This window comes from Rhinolophus ferrumequinum, chromosome 27, assembly GCF_004115265.2.
Source record: "Rhinolophus ferrumequinum isolate MPI-CBG mRhiFer1 chromosome 27, mRhiFer1_v1.p, whole genome shotgun sequence".
Lineage (NCBI taxonomy): Eukaryota > Metazoa > Chordata > Mammalia > Chiroptera > Rhinolophidae > Rhinolophus > Rhinolophus ferrumequinum.
Window position 1 is genome coordinate 13,510,579 of NC_046310.1, and position 23,799 is coordinate 13,534,377.

The following is a 23,799-nucleotide window of genomic DNA, read 5'->3' on the forward strand; positions in this document are numbered from 1 at the left end:
TGACATTATTTCATTTCACTTTTTTAAAGAACAGAGAACAGATAAGACATTTGCCTGAAATTTGAAACTACTCTTATGTTCATGTTTATCAATATTTTTTGTGATTTAAAAAGAAATACTAATGTACTTCTGTAACATTCTGTTATCCTTTTATTCCCTGTTACTTTCTATCTCATCATCTCTGTATTTCCTTATCCTTTGCATTTTATTCTTACCATTAGCTTCCTCAGAGAAATTTTTTCTCTCTCAGGGTCATATGACCAGGGGTACAACCTGTGATAAGAACTCAGGTCTGCCTTCTGTGACCTCATTTATTTCAGGTGATCTAAGATTGACCAGGACCATCTATGTCTTCCTACCTTTAGATCAGGGATTCTCAAAGTGTAGTTCCCATGCAAGGCACATCAGCATCACATTGGAACTTACTAGAATACGTGTTTCCATCTCCACTCAGACCTTCTGAATCAGAAACTGGGGCTGGAGCCCGGGGAGCTGTGTTTTCTTAAGCTCTCAAAGTGATTCCTGTGCATAATTGAGAGTAACTGTTCTAGACCAGGGATCAGCAAACTTTTTCTGAAAGGGGCCAGATAGTAAATATTTTAAGCTTTGCAGGCTGTGTGATCTGTTGTAGACCCTCGCCCCTGTCATTGCGGTACTACAGCAGCAGTTAACAATACATAGACAAATGGGGGTGGCTCTGTTCCAGTCAACTTTATGTACAAAAAGAGGCACCTGATCCTGGCCAGAGTTTGCTGGTTACTCTGTTACTGTGAGGATAAATGGTCTTTCGGTTATTGTTCAGAGGCAGTATTAAAGTTAGGCAAAGTACATGCATAATGGAAGCAGATTCACCCAGTTTTAGATCTCTATGTATACGCTTACTGTGTTATTTTGGGCAAGTTCCTAACCTCTCTGCGCTTTGGTTTCTTTGACCTTTAAACAGAGATAGTAGTACTTAGAGAACTGTGAAAATTAAATGAGATAATGCATGTGGCATGGTGCCTGGCAGATAGTGGGCAGGGTAGTTAAAAGGAACTATAGCTGTACATGAGCTTAGTATCCTGGGACTCTCTAATAAGGTATGTTTCATTTGTGGAGAAAGAATTGAGAATATGAAAAATACTTCTTTTTAATTAGAATAATTTAATTGAAAATATATTATTCTATAATTGTTTGCTCATATTCTTATGCTTCTGTAGTTGGATTATTTAATCATATATATGAGTATGACCCATTTAGAATATTGTTTGTCTACATTAAGTTGCTAGTAACCTCAGCTTTTTGGAAACAATTTAGAACAAAAATGCCTCAAGTGCCCAATAACTATTACAAAGCTCCTGCACTATACATCAGTCAGTGCTTATTTATTTCATTTGATTTGCAATTTTTAAACTTGTTTTTTTAAGGTTTCTAGGTGCACAATATATCAGAAGTCAAAATAAGAAAGTGAAACAGCTGAGACAATTGAGAAGAAACAATAAAGTCTTCAAGGAAGACAGATTTTTTTTTTTAATGAAAAAGAGAAAACGATCCAAAATTTTAAATTAATGATTAGAAACTACTCACTTCAACAGCTTCTGAAGGCATCAATAAATTATAATAAAGAATACTATAATAAAATTATAGTATTCTATAATAAAATTATTCTTCTATTTTAAAATTATAGTATTATTCTATAATAAAATTATTCTTCTATAATAAAATTACAGTATTCTTCTATAATAAAATTATAGCGTTCTTCCAAAATAAAATTTACATATCCAGAAAAGGCTAAACTTTCTTACAGAGTTTTCATCAATAAAAGTTAAACGTTTCAAAGCTAAAAGAAATAAATTTCACTTAAAATGTTTCTTAATGTAGAATGTCTGATTTCTCAGTAATGCCAGGTAGATAAGGAAGAGACATTATAGTATATTGCAGAAGCTCAGAACATGGGTTAGAATCAGTCAGACCTGTATTAAATCCCTACTTCCTGACTTTGTGACTTTTCTCAAATTACCTAACTTTTCAAAATACTAATTTCTGCCTCTGTTTAATGAAATTAAAAAGATCTAACTTTAATCTCTTAAATTTAAGAGTTTAAATTTAAGATATTCTGTGATTGTACATATACTTATTAAATATTTGTTACTTAAATATTAGCTATTGTTATTATACTAGACCAACATCATTATCAAAATAAATGATAAATTTAATATGCTCAAAAGGTTTCTGGTGTTAGCAGACAAATTTACTGGAAGTGCAGCATATAATGTAAAAGGTATGTTGTCAAGTTCTTCGGGTTAAGCATGCATTAGTACGCGTGTAGATCAATTTTCATGAATGTTTTATCACATTATGTATAAGAATGAAAATTAAATGTATTAAATCTTAAGACTGATCTTGCTGAATTTTGATTAGACACAATTTGATGTTAGCTTTCCTCAATGATACTATTTTTAATCTATATTAATGTTGCTTCAATTTACTGAATGATTTGTTCAGCCATTTTGCTACTTAATTTGGTCAAGTTAATTTAAATTTTTTTTAACTTCAGGAACGTTTGAAAGATGATGGGGAATTTGTATATTGCCTTCCTCGGAAAAATCCTAAAGTCCTTTATAATCCATATAATCTTCAGGTAGTCTCTGCCCACAGAGCTAGACATTGCAAAGAATTTTGGATTATTACTGCTTCATTTGTCTCAAAGGTAATAAAGAGTGGATGTTTTTAGTTTTCAGAATCATTCTGAAATGGAAAAATATTACCCAATATAAAATTTAATTGGGTAAATTTATCTTTGTGTGTTTCTGACAAGCCTTGTCATCTGCAGAACAGTATATGTTTAAGAACCTCCTTCGGAGAAGAGAAAGTTATTTAATAGTGATGATTTTTCTTTTCTTTTTTCTTTTTGATAGAGATTTAGCTATGAAGATTCAATTTTATGAATTTTTTTAACCTCTTGAATACTTACTAATATTTAGTGTAATTTTTTAAAGAAAGAGCTAGAAAACAGGCATTTGCTGACATAACAGGAATTGTAATAACTAACAGAAAAAGAGTATCTTCTCAGATTGTCAGAAACTTCATTGACAGTGTAGAAATCTCCCTATTATACTTCTATATAGCACTTTGCTACTTACCACATTGTAATTCCACAATTACTTGTCTTGATCATTTGTTCATGTCCATCTGCCTTCCTCTGCCCTCCCAACGAAACTCTTAAGTACCAGTGAGCAGGACCACATCGGAATGAGGTAGCTCTGTGTGTGCAGATACGGAAGTATCGCTAATATCTGTATCAACTGAAAATGGAAGAAACAACTATATAACCAAAAATATGCACATAAACACATAGTGCTGATCTAGGCATACTTTCGTTTATGGACGAAATTTAAGAAAATGTTAACATTTGGATGGGGAGAGAAAATTCCTTGATGAACGGCCTGTGGTTTTTGAATGTGAAAATAAGGTATCTGGGTCATGGGATTATTAGCCCCTTTGGGACTACTACATCCCTGTAGTTAAAATTAAGTTCATAAATATTGCTTTTCTGAGAAAATGTGAAAATTATGGGACCCAAACAATGAATAGCTATTTGTGAAAAATATCTCAGGGTGAAGAAGTTTCTCTTTTCCTGTCTATTGGAATACAAGGAATAGCATTAGAAAATGGCAAGAATAGAAGCAGTGTGTGAAGGGAAATCAAGTTTGGGTGTAGATGAGGTGCTGGAGGTCAGATATAGAAAAAGCTTAAAAGGCAAGTAGTTATGAGCCAAATACATGCTTTCTTAATTTTTGAAAATAGCACTTTTTTTTTTTAAAGAAAGTCATGTTTTTGTGCTTTATGTACGCAGGTTACCAAAATAGATGGTGAAGAAGAAATAGAATGCATACCTACTTTGGAATGGCTATTAGAAAGAAGATGTTGCTATTTACTACAGCAATTCAAGATATTTTATAATTTTCGGTGAGATGAATGAAACTGAAACCAATTATTTGTTATATGACCCTTTTGAAATAACAGTTAGCTGGATGATGTCTAGGTTCTACTAATGCCGTATTTATGGGGAATTATAGAGGAAAAGAGGTAGCCCATAAACAAAGGAAGCTTACCTGCTTAATTATTACAACTCTTAATTTTAATCTTTTTAGATAAATATTGTAAGAAAAAGATACTTTAAAGTCGAGCAAACTTAAATTGACTATAATGACATGAATTTACTTTTTGTTTTTCATTCCTTTATTCATTGAGTGAATATTTATTGAGAGTCTGGTACGAACCAGGCATTATTCTAGATGCCGTTGTACAGACCAAACAATTGTCCTACCTCAAAGAACTTAGATTACAGTGGGCGAGAGAAAATAAAAAAACACATATATATGCAAAATGTCAGATGGAGATGAAATGTTATAAAGGAAAATGAAACAGTTAGGGAGCTTGGGGAGCTTGCTGGTTAAGGTTATCGTTTACAAATTTGTCTAGTTCTAAGTTTACATTACATTACATTATGTTACACTATATTACATCACATCACATCAGGATTCCTGAGACTCTGATCCTTCACAGAGTAGTCCCAGACTGTTGTTATTTTAGTGTTTGTGTCTAGTTTCCTCTCTAATGTCTTTCTTTTCTTGTGATTTGCTGCTATCTGCTGGGGACTAGAAAAAGAGAAATTATATTTTAAATTGTTACATTTAATATTGTAAATAGTTGAAATAACTAAGAACCTGAGGAATTTTTTCGTAGGCAAGTGAATGAATTTTGTGGCAGAGAAGTTAGTCACTTGCTGAATAAATACTTACTGTGTACTTTTCTATTCCACTGTTATGAGCCTTAGAGAAACAACTGTGTAAAAAATACGAAAGGTCTCTGTACTTAATACAACTTACATTCAATGAAGGGAGATAGATAATAAGTAAATAAATAAGATGATTTCAGATAGCGACAAAGGCCAGGAGGATAATAAAACAGAAACAAAACAGGTATGTGTATGTGTGTGTTTTGCTATTAGCTTGGTGCAAAAGTAATTGAGGTTTTTGCAGTTATTTTTAACCTTTTAAATCGCAATTACTTTTGCACCAATCTAATACTTTAGGTAGAATGGGCAGAGAAGACATATTTAAGCAGAGTCCTAAAGTATGAAAAGGACATATCCATCTGGGGTTTTGAGAGAGAATAGTTCCAAACAGAGACTAGCAGGTTGAAAAATTTTGAGGCAGGAACAAGTTTGGTGAGTATTCAAAGGTAGAAATGGTGTGACTAAAGTATTGAAGAGGTTGGTAGGAAATGAAGCTGGTTGTTACCTGGAACCAAAGTCAAATGCAGTGGAGATGACAGAGTAACAGTTCTAAGAAGTTTATTTTGCAGAATATATGTGATAGTTGCTTCCCTATAAATTAGGCACCAGTAGTGAGGCTAGATGTTTTTGATTCTGGGTTATCAGCTTATGACATTGCCCAAAGTATTCTTTTCTGTATTTAATGAAACCTTCCACTGCTATCCTTGCCTTATAATAAATCCTCAGGGTCCATTCTGCTCTCAATAATTTTCATTGAATAAACTTTTGAAACCTAATTGGAGCTAGGACAAGAATCATGTTTTTATGTGACCTCTGGCGTCAGTAAGGCCACAGTCGAAATTATTCATTTTCTTTATTCCTGTGAAGAAAAATGTAAGTTAAATTTTAGCCAGGTTAAAACTTGTAGTTTTATTTGATTTTTAAATTTTATTTTAAATATTTTCTGTAAAGCTTTTTAAATCACTAATATTATAACAAGTAACATTTCAAATATAAAAATGAGACAAATGTGAAGTGTTGATGACTTAAGCTGGTGATGACACGTGTCTAACTCAGGGAAGACTTGAATGTCATCATTACCCTGAGACTTTCTGGACTGTTCGTTTCTGTGGCCTCGTGCAGATACTCATTACACCATCATTGATTTCGTTTGGGATCACCTGGGATTCCAGGGATCTTCTGGAGTCCTGAGGTACCATGACTCTGAATTACCCTGGGTCTGAATTAAAGTAGGACGGGAACTTGTTCAGAATGCCTTTTCAGAGCCTGATTTAAGGTCAAGTGACTAGATTAATCAGAGGCATTTCTGATTTCTAAAGCCTCAGGTGTACCTGATGGAATGACATTATGAGATTCTTTTGAACTGTTTGGATGGTTCCAGGCCTCCTTCAGTCTTCTTTGATTCAGAATCAGCCAGTGATATCACTAAGATTGGTCGGGGGCTTGGCCTCTTGGGCGCTCTTATTCCCACCATTTTTCCTTCTCCACTGGCTCTTAATGGCTACATACAGACTGGCACTTTGGCAAACAAGTATCACCACACATCTCAGTGTTCTCTTAAGAATGATTGTTTTCATCAAGATGGAAATGCTAATGAGAGAGAGATTATGAGATAGGACTAGACTCGTCCCACACGTGCATAAAATAGGTGGCAATATTTACTTAGAGAAGTTGAGGGAGATTTGCAGAAACAGTTCAACATGTCTATTTCATGTGTGAAGGCTAAAGATGATGAATAATCACCAGGGGAACTTCTCAGTTCCTTCTCATGAAAGTTCTTTGAATTTTTAAAATTACAAATGCATCTTTTTAAAAAACATAAGTATTCAATAATATCAAAATGACATATTAATTTTTTACTTTTCGTTACACAATGATGTCTGATCAATGTACTATTCATTACTGAAACTGAATCTTGACTCTTCCTGAAATATGAGTCTCTTTTAAAAACAGTGCACCAATAAATGTATAAAGGAAAAGAATGTATTTTTATAATTTTTTGTATTTATTGGAATGTTACATCTAAATTGATTATGCATCTATGAGAATTATAATGACTTTTACTTACATTTACTCTCTCTCTTTTTTTTTGCTCTATATTCTGTTGATCATTTAGGAGAAAAGTGATATGGTTTAATATTTATTTTAGATAACTCAGGATGAGTGAGATATGTTCTAGAGAATTTTCTAATATTACTAAGCCTTTACTAAATTTATTTCATATAATTGCATGATTTATAAATACAGAGTAAGAAGTATTTTTCTTTTCAGAATTTGTAAAGCATTTGTTACTTGGAAATTGAATGTTAAAAGAATTAAGACAGAGAAAAGCAGGTAAGTCTTGATACACTATATATTTATAAAAATTTCAAGAGGGTGCATTACTTTAAATATGTAGTATGGAAGCAGATATAAGTTAATTTTCTCTCAGTGAATGGAAAGTCACATTCCATAACCTTTATGATTAAAGTTAACCCATTAATTTTTAAGGACTATTAATATTTTATATATATTAAACAATGTTATATAACACACACACTTATTATATGTCCCAGGATACCATTCTGTAGTGTGAAGAAATCAGTGCTGTGAAGAATCTATGATGAGTTCCCTTGGTCACTTGATCTAACTCGTTGCTTCTGAAAAGGGGAATGATTAAATAATCCAAGATAGTTGACAGTTAATTCTATTTTGTAGGCTATCCAGCAGCCAAGTTTTGTTATTGTTGTTATTGAACTTTAGATAATAGTGATTGAAATGCAGTTGTAAGAAATGATACAAAGAGATCCCACGTACCCTTTCCCCAGTTTCCCCCAGTGGTCACGTCTTGCAAACCTGTCGTACAATATGACAACAACCAGGGCAGTGACCTTGATACAATCAAGATACAGACCGTTTCTATCACCACAAGATCCCTCCGTTGCTCTTTTGGAGCCATACTCACTTCCCTTTCACTCCTACCCTCTCCTTAACCTATGGGAAGGACTAACCTGTTCTCTATTTCTAAAATTTTGCGTATTGTGTAAATGCAAGCATACAGTATGCAATCTTTGGAATTAATTCTTTTTACTTAGCATAACTCTCTGGGGTTGTTTTATGTATCAGTTGATCTTTTTTATTGCTGAGTAGTAGTTCAAGATGTAAATGTACCACAATTTGTTCAACCATTTACCTGTTGAAGTACACCTGTGTGTTTTTCAGTGTTTGTTTATTACAGATAAAGCTGCTACAAACAGTCATATACAGGGTTTTGTGTGAACATAAGTTTTCATTGCTCTGGAGTAAATGCTCAGGAGTGCAGTTGCTAGATAATTGCATGTTTAGTTTTTTGAGAAACTACTAAAGTGTTTCAGAGTGATTGTACCATTTTTCATCTCCACCAGCAGTGTACTATAAGCGATTCATTTTTTTCCACATTCACGCCACCATTTGGAGTTGTCACTATTTTTTAGTTTAGACCTTCCGGTAAGTGGGTAGCAGTACCTCATTGTGGTTTTAACTTGCATTTCCCTAGTGACTAATGATGTTGAATATCTTTACTTGCTTCTTTGGTGAAATATCTCTTCATGTCTTTTGTATGTTTTCTAATTGGATTGTTTGTTTTTATACAAAATGTTGAGTTTTAAGATTTCTTTTTATTTTCTGTATATGGTCCTTTGTCATACACATGGTTCATAGATATTTTCTCCCAGTCTTTGACTTGTCTTTTTTTTTTTAACACGAGGATTTATTTAGCATCTACTACATGCCAGGCATTAGGCTCGTAGTTAACTTGCTCCTTGAAACCATAAAGTAACTCCAGCCTCACTGCTTTTCTGTCTGGGACAGGCTTTCATGTGGAGACCTGGGCTTTTACTCAGCAACTTCTCCTCGTTAAAGTGACATGCTTATTGCTTCCTCTCTCTTCTTTTCTCCTCCAATTCTGTCCTGCTGTTCTTTCCAGTGCTGTCAGAAGTGATTTGGCTCGCTTTTGGGACCTTGATCAGACCAGCAGAAAGGGGCAGAGAAGAAAAAAGGGCCCATCTTCTCTATTTTAGGACATGGTTGGAGAACTTAAGAAATGGTTCTTAATCTAGTTTATTTTTTCCCCTGTAATTGGGGGGAAAGTAAATTGGAGAAATTTATTTAAATTTAAGGGAAATAATCCTTTTGGGTATCGCGGTCTCCTATGTCAAAATTATTAGAACTCAGTGGCAAAACAGGGTAACATCATCTCTTGTTTCCCCTCCTATTTTGTTGTTACTCAACGCACCCAGTACCAAAACTTTGCCTGCAACATTATCAGTGAAACAAAACCATAATGCTTACCAATCTCTATCACATCCATTTCAAATGGATAGATGTATTACATATTAACTATAGGCATATGGAACAAATTATACTAGTTATCTCTAAATTAACTGCATTTTGAAGAAGACATAAGTCTGTGGAAATTTTTTAACTTTCAGGTCATTTTTGTACCACCATCTGTTTTGGGCTGATGAGTTATATCAGGGCTGTTTGCTTTACATAAAGGGACTTTGTGAAGATGCACTTAATCTCAAAAATGGAAATGAATATGAGGATAATCCGTCTGCCATATGCCTTGTAAAGGTGGGTAGAAGTATACTACCATAAGCTAATATTGATATATATTAGCTAGGATATAGCTACATAGGATATAGTGGCTACTTTATATATATATATATATATATAACACGGCTACTTTACATATATATTATATATATATATATATATAATAAATAAATAAATATATATATATATATATATATATATATATATATATATTAAAAAAAACACACAAGGTGGCCGGTAAGCTCAATTGGTTAGAACATGGTGGTAATGACACCAAGATTGCCAGTTTGATCCCTGCATGGGCCACTGTGAGTTGCGCCCTCCTTAAAAAAAAAAAAAAAAAAAAAAAACCACATGGAGTTTTAAATTAAAGGAATACAGATACCAAGATCCATAAGTAAACCATCCCTATGGGTGACTAATGTTCTAAAATACCTGCGAAGAACATTATTCCCTTGGGTAGTCCATTTTAATAGTTAACAATGTTCCTTATAAATAATTTCTTCCTTATACGTAACCTAAGTCTATTATGAGGCCCTTTCTTTATTTCCAAATGTGCATTATTATTTATAAATGATGAATTATTTCTAATACATAATTGATAGTAGTTAATCTTCCTTCAGTATAGCATGCCAAGAAATTGTCATAAGTTGCAACTCAGAGGTTTTGGTTAAATTTATGAATTCTCCTCCTCCACAATTCTAAAAAAGGGTGACAGTCTTAATGAATGATTTAATTTAATTTATATAAAATAGTTATTTCAAAGAGGTAAAGTATATGCAACTATAAATTTTAAGTGTTTAATATACAATCGGCCAGGATTGTAGCAGCTTAGCCACTGTGTGAGGGATATGCTAAACGTGAAATTGATAGTTATCTAGACTGAAAAAGAGAAATAGTAAAAGGACTCCGACAAATTATGAATTTGACAATCAGCTCAAAAAGTAATCGTGTTGATTACACACATTTAATAAAATTAATACTTGTAAATCAACAGATTATTTTTAGAATTGATTATATATAGTGATTGACACATAATAGGTGCTCTTGAGTGAATAAATAACAAACTAATGAAGAAAGATGAATTAATCATTACAGGTAAAGTATATTTTGTATAGTTATATTGAGAATATTAATGTTTCCGAGGGATTAAATGTCAGTAGGAGACATTTCACAGTGAAGTATTTTTGCTATGGTTTTCATGTAGAAGGAAATTGGTTGAGTGGCGATGCTATTAGATTGCTTCATGAATGGCTGAGTGACAGAATTTATCAGTTAATGATGTGTGGTAAGGCAAAGGAGACTTAAGAATATTTCAGAAGTCTACCCCTAAAAAGCTGACGGCTGGTGATGCTAACAGAGTGACTGAAAAGGGATGTTAAAATTCTTTCCTGGAAACCTTAAGCCCTATCAGTTTCCCCCCAGAACAGCAAGAGGAAGGAAACAAACCTCTCCAGACAATATATAAATATTTATTAATTATCTATTATGTGCGAAGTATTATGCACAGGAGACGGATATGAAGTAAAAAAGGAAGCATTGCTACTTTCAGTCTGCTTACAGTTTATTGGAAGCGATAATATAAAAATGGTAACTAGTTCTAGAGGTATTCCCTCAGTTTTGCTAATCATTCTAGCTAACCAGTTAGCAAAATATAACACAAGGAATGTTTGCTGGCAAATAATACTTGGAAATCAGTCTCGCCAAGAAATTCGGAGGAATCTTTGGAGTTCAAGTTCAGGCATGTTTCCTGAAGGAAGCCTATTGTGAGCGAGGCCATGCTGGATCTGAATAGCCAGGGAGGAGGGGATAGAGCAGTGTAATAAGGAATATGGATGTGCGTAAACATCCAATGTATGTTTGATTTGAGAGTTCCGTTGGGTCTTGAATGTGGGGCCAAGAATAACAGAATAAGGAAAAGGTAGGAGCTGAACCTGCCCTTACGACAGGGGCACTCCTCATAGGGGTTGTGAGGACAGTTTGCAAGAATAGGAGTGTCTGGGAATGTGGACAAGCCAGGGTGAAATGGAGGGAGAGCAGAGCTTCCTAGCCAGGAGAACTGAGCCTGGGGTCAGGAAGAGAAGGTGGCCCATTGGGCACGTGGACTGGGGGGCTATGTGGAGCTGGGAATGCAGGTACCAGTAAGGTGGACAAGAGGAGGTAAGGAGAATGAAACGCGTATGATGAGGTGGTGCAGAAGTCAGTGCCACGAATGGAGGTCGAGTGTGCCCGTACACTCGGCGCGGATGCAAGCACACCTGTAAAGGGGCTGGAATATCGAAGAAGGGGAAGAGCACGTGTGGATCACTGTACCCAGACCTTCACTTTCAAATCACACACTGAGTTCTAGAGTGATTGAGAGATTTACCCAAGGCCACAGAACCAGCTAGATTTGGGACTTTGATTATATTTCCTATTCAAGACGGTTGTGTTTTGGTGGGGGTGGTATTTTGAGTGCTTAATAAAAAATATGAATTTTTGTGTCCCACTGCTTTTGGGGGAGGCTGCAGTGGGCGATGCTAGTAGTGTATATTTTGAATGTGTCCTTTAGGTGATTCTTACGCAGAATAAACTTTGAGAACTATTCTTAAAGAACAACTATTGGAAGTTTCTGAACGTGGTATTTTACAGGAAAATTAATGTGATGCTGGTTTGTGGGAAAAGTCTAAAGTGAGGAGACACAGGACTAAAGAGATCGGTTAGTATGCGCCCGAGTAACGTAGGTGTAAGCAATAGGGACTTGGGTTAGGATACTGGCAGTGAGATCAGAAAGGAAGGGAGACAGGGGCATATTTACCTGGAAAAATCAGGACCTGGAAACCAGATGCGGGACTAGGAGAGGGAGAACACAGTTAATCCAGAATTGGAAGGCGAGAGCAGTACTTTTCAATCTTTAATTTTTGGAAGCTTCCGTTTATAAGGTATTATGGTATGGCTAAGGATAAAGATGTCTGCATATTTATTGATGAAAATGTATTTTGGCAAGAAAATTAACGTGATGTAGAAAAAAAGGTAAATACTGAAAGGAGGAAGAATGATAGGGTACACACGAGTGGGTGAACCGTTCTGTTTCTGTTACCAGGGGGGCATGCGATGGCATAGTGGATGGAAATTCTTCCGTGCTGGATTCTAAAGAAATTCAGAATAACATTTACCTTATTTGTGTTATTTAATTTTAGCCTCTTTATCCTACATGTAGTGTTCCTGTTTTTCATTTTTACCAATAATCAGGACTTCAAGGTAAAGCAATCCCTAGGATTGGTGGTTCCCCTGGGTTCACAGATAGTTCAGAAATACATCAACTCTTGAATTTTTCTGCTTTGGCTTACTCTTAGTCATAGTTAAAATAAGAGTGTAGTTTTGTGCCTTTTATCAAGATTTAGTTAAATTTACTATGGGTGTTTGAATATGAAGAACGTATATATAAAATGTAATGTATGCAAAAGAAAGTATAAATACGCTGTTCTTTATGACATGAATAGATGGCCAAAATATTTTCTGTCTTTTTCTTTTGTAAATAAATTTCCACTTTCCAATACTCAACATTTACTATCATTTAATTAGCTGGATAGTTCTCGAACATATTCTCTAGATGAATTTTGTGAAGAACAGTTACAGCAAGCTACCCAGGCATTGAAACAACTTGAGGAGATCAGGGCTAAAGCTATTTCAAGAATGAAAAGTACATTTTTAAAGGTAATTCTTTAATTATGTCCTATTAATTTATCAGTGTTTATGTACTGACTAAAGCACTTGCTCCAAATTGCCTCCCTAGAAAAAGTGTTAGAAATGGGCAGGTAGACGGACAGAGGTGGTTAATAATTAGCCAGCCAGCTAGTGCTGTGCGTTTACCAGGTACAGTGCAAGAATTTTTCCAGGTGCTGTGTAGAGTGCAAATATTTGTGAATGTAAGTATATTTAAGTAATATAAATGCATATAGCGGAGGTGCCAAAAAATGTATACACATGACTTGTATTCATCTTTCTATCGGTATATATTGAGTATTACAATTTTAATACAGTCTTTTCCTTTCTGAAAAATGTGTATACATTATTTTGGCACCCCTGTATATGTATATTTGCGTATATACCTTCAAGATGCCTACAATATAACTTGAGCTCACATAGAAAAGGAAACATTTGTTACGAAGTTCAGTGTTTGTGAGACAAACTCATTGCTCAGAAGAAACATAACTAGATGAGAGAAAATGTCCCTAAGGATTTTATAGAAAGGACCGATGAACAATGTCCTCAGAACATTCTTATCCAATATGCTGTGACTTATTGCACAGGACTACTTTGTACCACTCCCCTATATAGGCAGCGACTGCATGAAACATAGTTCCCAAATGCAGTTTGGTAGCGGACTAACACGATGTCAGCTAGTTAAGCACTTGCTGCCTCTCTTTGCAGGTTTGACTGAATCAGATGGATATTTGAGGCTCTCTGGAGGAGTAAATGGACTGGGTCTCCCTCAACTAATTTTCAAATATTATTTCTCTCACTTGAACTGTTGATAGATACTGGGTAATGATGGCTTCAAGACTTCTTGACTGGAAGATGAAGTGTAGCTATTTTATGTCCACAAAGTAAAGCCTCTTAGTCCTTATTCCTCATAGTCCTTCCTCCCAAAGCCCAGTCATGTGCAGACAGTCTTTGGGACAGGTGGGCCAAGGGTAGTATAAATGAAAAAGGGATTAACAAAGCATAACGTAGGCCACTAAGATAGTAATAAAGTAGTACTCCCTCTAGCCATTCTACTTTCTCCCGTTCATCATCACCAGGATCTGGTTGGTCCTAAATATTTGTCAAGGGATTTCCATTTATGTCAGTTTCTGATAAGTACCTATTATACCTACTGCCAGTCCTGTTGTTGAAATCAGTGGGTTGTCCTTTTGTTTCATTCATGGCTACCTTTGCTGCGTGAAACCTTCCTAGCTTGATGTAGTCCTATGTGTTTACTTTTCCTTTTGTTTCCCTTTCCTGGGGAAACATATCCAAAAAAATATTGCTAAGAGCAATCTCACAGAGCTGGAGTTTTGTTGTTGTTGTGTGTGTATGTGCAGATGGCTGTCTGATTGTTGATCTTTGTGGGGAGATAGAAGCTGGGTCTCCTATACTACCATCTTGGATGAATTTCTAAAACTGAAATCTCTACCTACTCTATGGATAAACTCTAGGCTAGTGGTTCTCAAGTATGCTACACACTAGAGTCCCCTGGGGTGCTTATAATAAATATTGATATCTAGGACCACCCTAGACCAATTAGGTCAGAATTTCTGATTTCTGATGTCAGAGCCCAGGCAGAACTGGAAAAGCTCCTCAAATGAATCTAAAGTACAGCTAGGTTGAAAAGCATTCTTCTGGGCAATGTTCGGGACTCCCCAGCTCTGGAAAAGTTTAGCACAGGTACAAAACTGATGGAACAGAAACTGAGAGCCACCATTGGTGATGTAAAACCTTGAGTCAGAATCCATAGAGCTGTACTGGAAAACATTTGCCAAATTAGTAAACAACTGCCCTAATGAATTTTAAAAAGAAAATACAAATGAATAAAATGAAACATGAAGAGAGGCAACGTAAAAAAAAACTAATTCAATTATGTTTTTAAAAATTAGAATACAAGTTGAAAGGGTGACTATTTACCAAGTATTTAGTGTCAATGGAGCAAAAAAGAAAAAGCGTGCACAACCAATAAAAGAACAAAAATGGGAAATATTTTTATAATTTTTAATTTTAAAGGTCCATGAGTAATAAAATGTTTATGTGTCTACACGAAACCATTTTGAGTAACGTCCAGATTATTTTTAGTATCACAATTTAGAAGGGTTTGGTGGTTCTAGTAATACTGATGCCACCCTGTATTTTTTTTTTATCAAAACATGCCATTCTTCAGTAACTTAGTAGTCAGTTGTATTAAGAGAGAGATTATTTAAAAAATAAAACTCTTAACATCAGATTTGATGAATTTAAATTTTTTCTTCTGTATTTTGTCGCATATATGTGTTTTTGTGTGTTTGTTTGTTTTGAAGTCTAATTGCTATAACCTAGCATAAAGGAGGCAGCATTAGACTGGGTTTTAGGGAAACCTCATATTTGGACTTGACTGTCCTCCACTGGTTACTCTCAGTGTAGTTAAGAATGGTCCCTCTATGTAGGAACACGTAGATATTCCTGGTTATAAGTGAGACGCCAAACTTACCTGCTTATAAGTGAGACGCTGTACTTCATAGGTTTCAGGACACATAGGTTGTTGTTTTTTTTTGTCTGATGTTTAAATACAATGTAAGCATGAAGTAGTGTTTTAGTGGAAATTGTTGATCGTGTTCCAGTGTGTTGTTATTCAAACTAAAAAAATACTGTAACTTCAGAATCATGCTATGTTAACATAGGAAATCATCACTTGGCTCTCAATTGTTTATTGAATTGTAGGTGGCAGAAAAGAAGGAAGTTAAAGAATTTTTTGAGTCACACCTCTATGAAGATGACACAACACATTTCAAGCTGTCTCAATATCGACATTTATTAGAAACAATGTTGAGGTTTCTGATGCTGGTTGACTACATATTTCAGGAACTCATCCGACAACTAATGAATAGTGCAGTCACACTACTTGTGGAATTATTTAATAATTCTGCTAGAATGCCATTTTCAGTGGAAAAAAAGAATGAAAAGCTCAAGTAAATTATACTTTTTTTTACTTATAAAAGGAATTTATAATCATAATGTTTTAAATATTGCCTCTTATGGAGGAAATATCCCATCATTAAGCTAGAATTTGATACGTCTCCTGATAGCAAATTATATGTACTCAGTTGGTAATACATCTGGTAATACTGAATACTGTCCATAAAGTTTAAGAAAATTTTCCAATTTTTTCAAAATTCTGCATATAAAATGCAGGATGTCCAGTGCAATTTGAAATTCAGATAAACATGAATAATTTTTAGTATAAGTTTGTTCCAAATATTACCTATACTAAAAATTATTGTTTGTCTGAAACTGAAATGTAACTGGGTGTTCTATACTTTTATTTGCTAAATCAGGCAATTTAGGTATGCATATAAAGTTTACAAAGACAGAAGAGTGATTCTGGAAGGCACCATAAGGTACAATTGGAATTTGAGTCAATTCCATAATAAGATCTATTGGATATAAAATATTTTCACCTTCTATTTAGTTATTACTGTTTTCAAATCACTTTTCTTATTTTCCACAAGTGGATCTACCTACTGTAATTTGTGAAACATGGAATATGAATTGAAATTGTGAAATACTTTAATTATGTCCAAACTGTTCAAATTTAACAATACCATTTTAGTCAAATCAAAGTTTTAGTATCATAACTAGAGTTAAAAATATATCAATTCAAAAAATTTGAAGAATCTTACAGGTAATATATTCTGTTTCTCTAATTTATTACTGAATCCATGAAGCTTAAATCACTTTTCTAAGGCCTCATAGCTGAGGTGAGTCAGTGCCAGTTTCACCTTCTAAGTGTGTAATTCAGGGACTTTAAGTTTATTCACAGTGTTGTGCAACCATCAGCATCTCCGTTTCCAGGACTTTTTCATCACCCCAAACTGAAACTGTATACGCATTAAACAAGCTCCTCGTACCCCCTGCACAGCCACCCAGTACTAAGTCCTTATGACTAATCTCTGTTATGTTCTGTCTCTGAATTTACCTATTCTGAGTACCTCGTATAAGTGGATCATACAATATGTGTCTTCTGTGTCAGGCTTGTTTCACCGAGCATAATGTTTTCAAGGTTCATCCATGTTGTAGCATGTATGAGAATTTCTTTCCTTTTTAAGGCTGAATAATATTCCATTGTGTATGTACCACATTTTGCTTATCCATTCATCTATTGATGGACATTTGAGTTGTTTTAACCTTTTGGCTATTGTAAAAAATGGTGCTATGAACACTGAAGTGCAAATCTCTGTGGGAGTCCCTGCTTTCAATTCTTTTGTTTATGTACCTAGAGGTGAACTTGCTGGATCGTGCGATTATCACACATTTAACTTTTTGAGGAGCTTCCCTCCTGTTTTCCACAGTAGCTGCACCGTTTTAATTTCCACCAGCAAAACACCAGGTTTCTACCTCACCAACACTATTATTTTCCTTTTTAAAAAATGAGATCCATCTTAGTTTGTGTGAAGTGATATCTCCTTGTGGTCTTCACATGTTTTCCCCCGAGGATTAGTGATGCCAAGCATCTTTTCCCTACTTATTAGCCATGTTTATATCTTCTTTGGAGGAATGTCTAGTTATTTATGCATTCTGGATATTAATGCGATATGAGTTTTAAGAGGCTATTATTTTCGTTCCATTTCTTTATCTAGAGTATACAAAGACATCTTTGCTTTCGCTGGAAAGACAACAAATGATTGTGAAGAACTTGTTAATAATTCAAACTTACATGCCACTTCTGTTCTAAAGCCAGAAGTAAAAACAAAAGCTGATATTAAGGAGGTAAAATAGTCTTTGAAAAATACAGACTTTTTTAAATGAATGAATAAGTGAAAACTAAGTGAAATTAATAAGTTTTGGAATTAAAAATGTGATTTATGATTAATACCACTTCTTGCCCCTCTCTCACACTCACTCTCTCACTCTCTCTCCCCCTCTTTCTCTCTCTCTCACTGTAGAAAGCTATGACACTTAATCTCTTTTGGTTCATTTGTTCCTGTATTGCTGAGTACGTACTATGTACCAGGCACTGAATTTAGCCCGGAAATACGGCAATGGGCAGAACAAATTCACTGCTGTCTTGGAGCTTATATTTTACCAAGGGAGACAAATAATGAAGTGATGAGTGACTATGAAGAAAAACAAAGGAAGTAAGCGATTACTTCTTGTATGCCACTCTGCGTGGGAATGGTCGGGGCAGCTAGGCCGCCCTAAGTAGCAGCCACCCCTTCTACTGTCACGACCATATACGTCTAACTCTCTTTGCTTTTCTTTGGAGTACTTTTTAAAATTGTGTCATTCACTTAAAAATAACAGAAGCCAAATGTGAAAAATCTTGAAAAAAATCCTAGAGAAACCTTCATTAGGAAATTTTTTTCTTGCCATGAAGAATTGTACCCCCGTCCCCACACCTGGCATTCTTTTCTTGGGATTAAACTTTACATGGTAGATGCTTGTCCTGATTGGCAAAAGCAGCATTTTTATGAGAGAGAAATGTATAATATGTAATATATATATGTAAAGTGTAATATATATACACACACATATATATATATATATATATTAAGTAGGTTTGGTAACAAGGGAAAATGTCCACATGTATTAAGTAAAAATAAATATGCATACTTACATAGTTTTAAGTCTGGAAATATATGTAACAAAATAACCGTGGTTATCTGTGGGTGATAGGACTCTGGATAATTTTTACTTTCTTATATATGCATTTGTAGCCTGACCTTCATATAATACATATGCAGGTCTGAACAAAGTATAATTAAGCAAACACCCACATAGACCTCACCCAGCTTAAAAGTCTTTATTGTCTTCTGTGTATCCCTTCTTGATGAAACCATTTATGTACCCATTCTACTATAGTTAGTTTTTGTTTTTGTTGTTACATACAATTCTGCTATAAACATTCTTGTCTCACGGTGGTGTAGAGGGAAAAGCTAGGGGAAGCTGGCCTGGTCCCTTTACCTTGCTGTGGACATTCTTGCATGTGTCTCCTTTACTGTTGATTGACTGATTGGTTGGTTGGGTTGGTTGGTTGGTCGCTAAGGAGTGAAATTTCTGGGTGAAAAGGTTTGTGGTGTTTTTTTTTTTCCAACTGTACTAAGCAATGCAAAATTGTTTTTCAAAGTGCTTATACCCCTTTAAATGATCTTTAGCAATATACACATTTTTATTGCTCCATATCCAGTTTGGTTTTGGTATATACATGCATAAATGTCATTGTACTGCCCTTCTGATTTTACATTGTTTCACTCACCATCATGTTTGGAGTCATTTCACGTAGAGGCAGGTGTAAGTCTCGATCTCATGGCGATGTACCACTAACCTTCACTGACACACTTGTTGCCACAGCAGCTGGGCGTGCTGTCAGCAGATAGCCTTTAGTTCCCAGCTTTCTCAGAGATCTTTAGCTGCAGTCCCCTCGTCCAAGGTCATGCCCCTCTGTGGGTTGGTCCATGCGTGATGACTAATGGCTGTAGGAAGGTAAAGGCACGGCATGTTGGTGCAGCTCAGGACAGTTCTGAAGGGGTCCCAGCTCTGGAGGGTTGGCTGAGGCTGTTGTTTGGCCTGTACCTTGGCTCAACTTTCTCCTCGACCCACTGTTTCCGTTCACTCCCTTCTACAGGTGTTGACTCCAGTGCATTCCTGAATCAACATCCTGCCTGTCTCAGGTTGGCTTCCTAGGGAACCCAGTCTATGACAGTATACGCACACACAGAATTGATTGTTCATGATTGTGGTGTAGTAGTTCCATGCATCACATTTTATATGTCTGTACTCCTATAGACACTTCAGTTATTCTTAACAGGTTTTCTTGTTGGACTAGGTGAAAATTTCTCTGTTCTATAAATTTGAGAGTAGCTGGCCAGGGCATACGATATACGCAATTTATTTTAAAATACTGCTATCTTGCTCTCTGTTCTAACATCTATCCAGGTTCCCACTTGCATTTACATGTTATTCCTCCTTAGTCCTCTGTAGCCTTTAAAAGATTATAGCTCCTCAGTCTTACCTTATCTTTAATCACCTTGACATTTTAGAAAAAGAGTGTTTATTGATCAGTTATTTTGTTGAGCATCCCTCATTTGTGTTTGCTGATATCTAATGTTTTCTCATGATTGGACATGATTGGACATGTTATGGAAAAAAGTACCACAGAGATGAAGTTGTGTCCTCTTCAGTGCATTGTATCACAAGGTTCATGATGTGAATATGTGTTATTTCCTGGTGTTGTTCACTATGAGGATGAGGTGAAGGTAACTTGTTTACTGTAGTGCGTAGGACATGATGAGCATTTATCAAATAGTTACTATACTATATCAAATACTATAAGTACTATGTGAAGTATACTTATGTATTTGATATAAGAATACTATATCAAATGGTAACCATACTATACATATTTCAAGAATGATTCTATGCAAAATATATACTATAATATTAGAAGGTATATAGGGCTTGAGGTTCAGTCATTCCCACAGTTAGAGGTTATTTTCCAGAATAAGCTACATTATTTGTTTGGAATTATCTGTATGAACTTTTTTATTGAGATAAAATGTAACATAAAATTTACCACTGTAGCCATTTTTCAGTGTACAAATTCAGTGGCATTAGTACATTAACAATATTGTGCAACTGTCAACACAATGCATTTCCAGAACTTTTTCATCACCGCAAACAAAAACTCTATACCCATTTGTGTTGAACTTTGAAGGCTTTCAAATCACTTTTAACATCTACTCAAGCTCTTCACCCAGCAGTTTTATAGGGTGCTAATGGCATTTTATTTATACTATTAACTGCCTTCATAAAATTCTTTATTTGTTAATGGCTGGAACTAAGGTGGTTCAGATGCCCATACTGACAAATACTGGAAGCCCCAAGCACAACAGATTATTTATGGGATATGAAGGACCAATAAGTTGAGAACCCATGCCTCGGCAGAGCCCAAGAGTAATTACATTGTGTACATAAGATATTTATACCTCAAATACTCCGGTTAATTTTCTGTAGGAATGCCTGTACTAGTATGTGTATGTTAAAGTGAAGATCTGGGACCTGTAGTAATGTATCTGAACTATAATCCTGATTGGTAAGTCTTAACCTGAGAACACAGTAGAGATACCTGTTCAGCTTTTAAATGATTCACGTTCCTGAGCCCTGCCCCTGAGTCTTTAACTCAGAATTTTTGGGGGATAGGGCCTAAGAATTTATATTTTTAATAAGCTCTAAAATGATTAATATGTGGCCAGTCTGCCATTAGTTTGTGCAGTTTTTTGGGGGGTGGGGTGGGCAATACTGCATGATATCATTTATATTAATTTACTTGTTTTAACATGTAAATACCAGTTACATGGTAATACCGTGGTACTCAGTTACACTGACGTTATGATTTATCATTGAAAATTTAGGTCTGTATTATCCTAAATTAAAAGAAGTGTTATTTTAGTTATATATTGTCACTAGAATTCTAACATATCTATTAAATTAGATTTTGAATAGTACTAAAGTGAATGCGGATTTGAGAAAAATATATGCACCAATATTTGAAGTAAATCTACACTTGAGAATTCCTGCTGAGAGTGATTCTTCAGAAAATTCCAAAGAGAGCTTTCTTGAGTCTGACAAGTGCTCTGAAAAATCTGTGAGGTGTGAAGAAGATGAAATGTCAAAAAGTGAAGTTAGTTGTGTTGTAAAACACACAAGTGAAGAACTCCCAATAATGAGACCGAAAAAATTTAGTTACAACCTTCACGAATTTTTTTCAGGTAAGACGAGTGAGACTATTAAGAATTCAGGGAAATATCCTAACAGCTGGAAAATAACAAGAGAGAGAAGATGTAGTAGTTTATTATCAGTTAGTAGGTTATGATTTTTGTAAATCTGACAGTAAGAATGCTCAAAGTGAGCATAAACTTACAGACTGTAGTGAATGTGAGTTCATAACACCATAATTTATTTTGATCTCAATACATGTACCATTTCTTCCTGAGGGGACCTAAGGACCTCCTTCAAGAGGATGCTTGTTAAAAATGCAGACTCTTGGACTCCACCTGAGACCCCCTTAACCACAATCTGGGGATGGGGTGTACTGCTTGAATACCATCTTGCAAATGACCTTCGCAGTTTATTCTTGGGGTGTTTGGAAAGCACTGACACATGTCAGCTTGCAACTTAACTGACATAAATATCAACCAATTTTTTTATTCTCTCTTTCTTTCAATGGATTCTAATAGACATAGAAATCTCCACTGAGTTTGAGAATGAATACATGCATAATGAGTAAGTTGTAAACATTTTTGAAATTACAAGTAATTATATTTTATGTTACTCCATTCTTCTGATATATACTTTTATTGTTTTCTCTCTTAGATTTTTAAAATTCCCTACAAATCTCTCTATTGCTCCGAACAGATTGGAGTTTTCAATAAAAATTCAAAACATGGTGACTGATATTGAAAAATGTATAAGTGAGTATTTTAAATGTTCAATTAGATACAGTGTCTTCCTTGGCATTGTTTTCTTAAATTTAGGCATTTGATGCTTTTACCCAGGAATGTGGCAGACATTACATCAATGTCCTGAATCGGTTCAAAACGTTTACCTTTCATGGTCATTCTAACTTTGGGGAAGAGCCAGAAGTTGCATGGTACCAGATCTGGTGAATAAGGTGGATGAAGATACACCATAATGTTTTCATTTGACAGAAATTGCCATACCAGAAGCAGTGTGTGACATGGAGCCTCTCCGTTGTGGTCAAAAAATGTGAATGCTGCTGGCACTCAGAAGCAGAAAGGCAGGGATCTTCAATACGGGAAGTGGCACACCGAACCTTAGTACCAGTGTGTGACAAGTTTCAACTTGTTCGGTACAGTCAGTCGGGTGTGAGCTACAGTTGAGAGGTGTGTTTTAAAGTGTGCTGTAAATCATCCTGCATCATGACACTGCTCCATGTCACACATTACTTCTAGTACACGGCAAATTCTGTCAAATAAAAACATTACAGTGTGTCCTCGTCCACCTTAATCACTGGATCTGGCATTGTGCGGCAGCCAAATGAGTCAGGACAGTAAGGCAGCCACAATAGCACAACTAAAGACACTCATGAAAGAGGACTTCCAGAACTGCTTCAGAAAGTGGCAAGAAAAATTGGATAAGTGTGTTCAAAGTGAGGGGGAGTATTTTGAGGGAAATTAATGGCAGTGTGTCTTTTACTGTAATAAATTTTTTAAAATTTAAACATTCACCGTATTTTTTGATCACACCTCTTGTTGAGTTGTGAAACGTCTTTATATGTACTCCAGATCCAAGTTCTTTATCAGATATAAGATTTGGAAACATTTACTCCCAGTCTGTACCTTATCTATTCATTCTTTTTCACAGAGCTAAACTTAATTTTGATGAAGTATAGCTTATCATTTTTTCCCTTTATAGATTATGCTTTTTGGTTTTGTATCTAAAAACTCTTTGTCTGTCTCAAGGTCATACAGATTTTTCCTGTATTTTATCCTAGAAGATTTATAGCTGTGTTTTTTATATTTAGGAATATGATTCATCTTGCGTTGATTTTTTTAAATGCATAAAGTGAAGGTCAATGTTCTTTTTATTTTCCCATGGAAATTCAGCTATGCAACTAAATTATGAACTCATTGGTAGTAGAGGCTGTGTCTTCTAACCCTGGTACCCTCCCAGTGGTGTAATTACTCTTCACATAGCTTATACGTTTCAAATTACTG

At 35.1% G+C, this 23,799-nt stretch overlaps 1 protein-coding gene across 1 annotated transcript in view; it reads left to right on the top strand.

Annotated features, from left to right (window-relative positions):
- DNAH14 (dynein axonemal heavy chain 14) overlaps positions 1-23,799 on the top strand; it is a 200,405-nt gene that overhangs the window by 11,550 nt on the left and 165,056 nt on the right. Inside the window, exons 5-14 of the mRNA XM_033099365.1 lie at positions 2,537-2,689; positions 3,836-3,948; positions 7,052-7,114; positions 9,229-9,373; positions 12,920-13,051; positions 15,788-16,035; positions 17,704-17,833; positions 21,555-21,831; positions 22,300-22,345; positions 22,436-22,533. Of these exons, the coding sequence (XP_032955256.1) occupies positions 2,537-2,689; positions 3,836-3,948; positions 7,052-7,114; positions 9,229-9,373; positions 12,920-13,051; positions 15,788-16,035; positions 17,704-17,833; positions 21,555-21,831; positions 22,300-22,345; positions 22,436-22,533 (1,405 nt within the window). The remainder of the gene's footprint in view (positions 1-2,536; positions 2,690-3,835; positions 3,949-7,051; positions 7,115-9,228; positions 9,374-12,919; positions 13,052-15,787; positions 16,036-17,703; positions 17,834-21,554; positions 21,832-22,299; positions 22,346-22,435; positions 22,534-23,799) is intronic.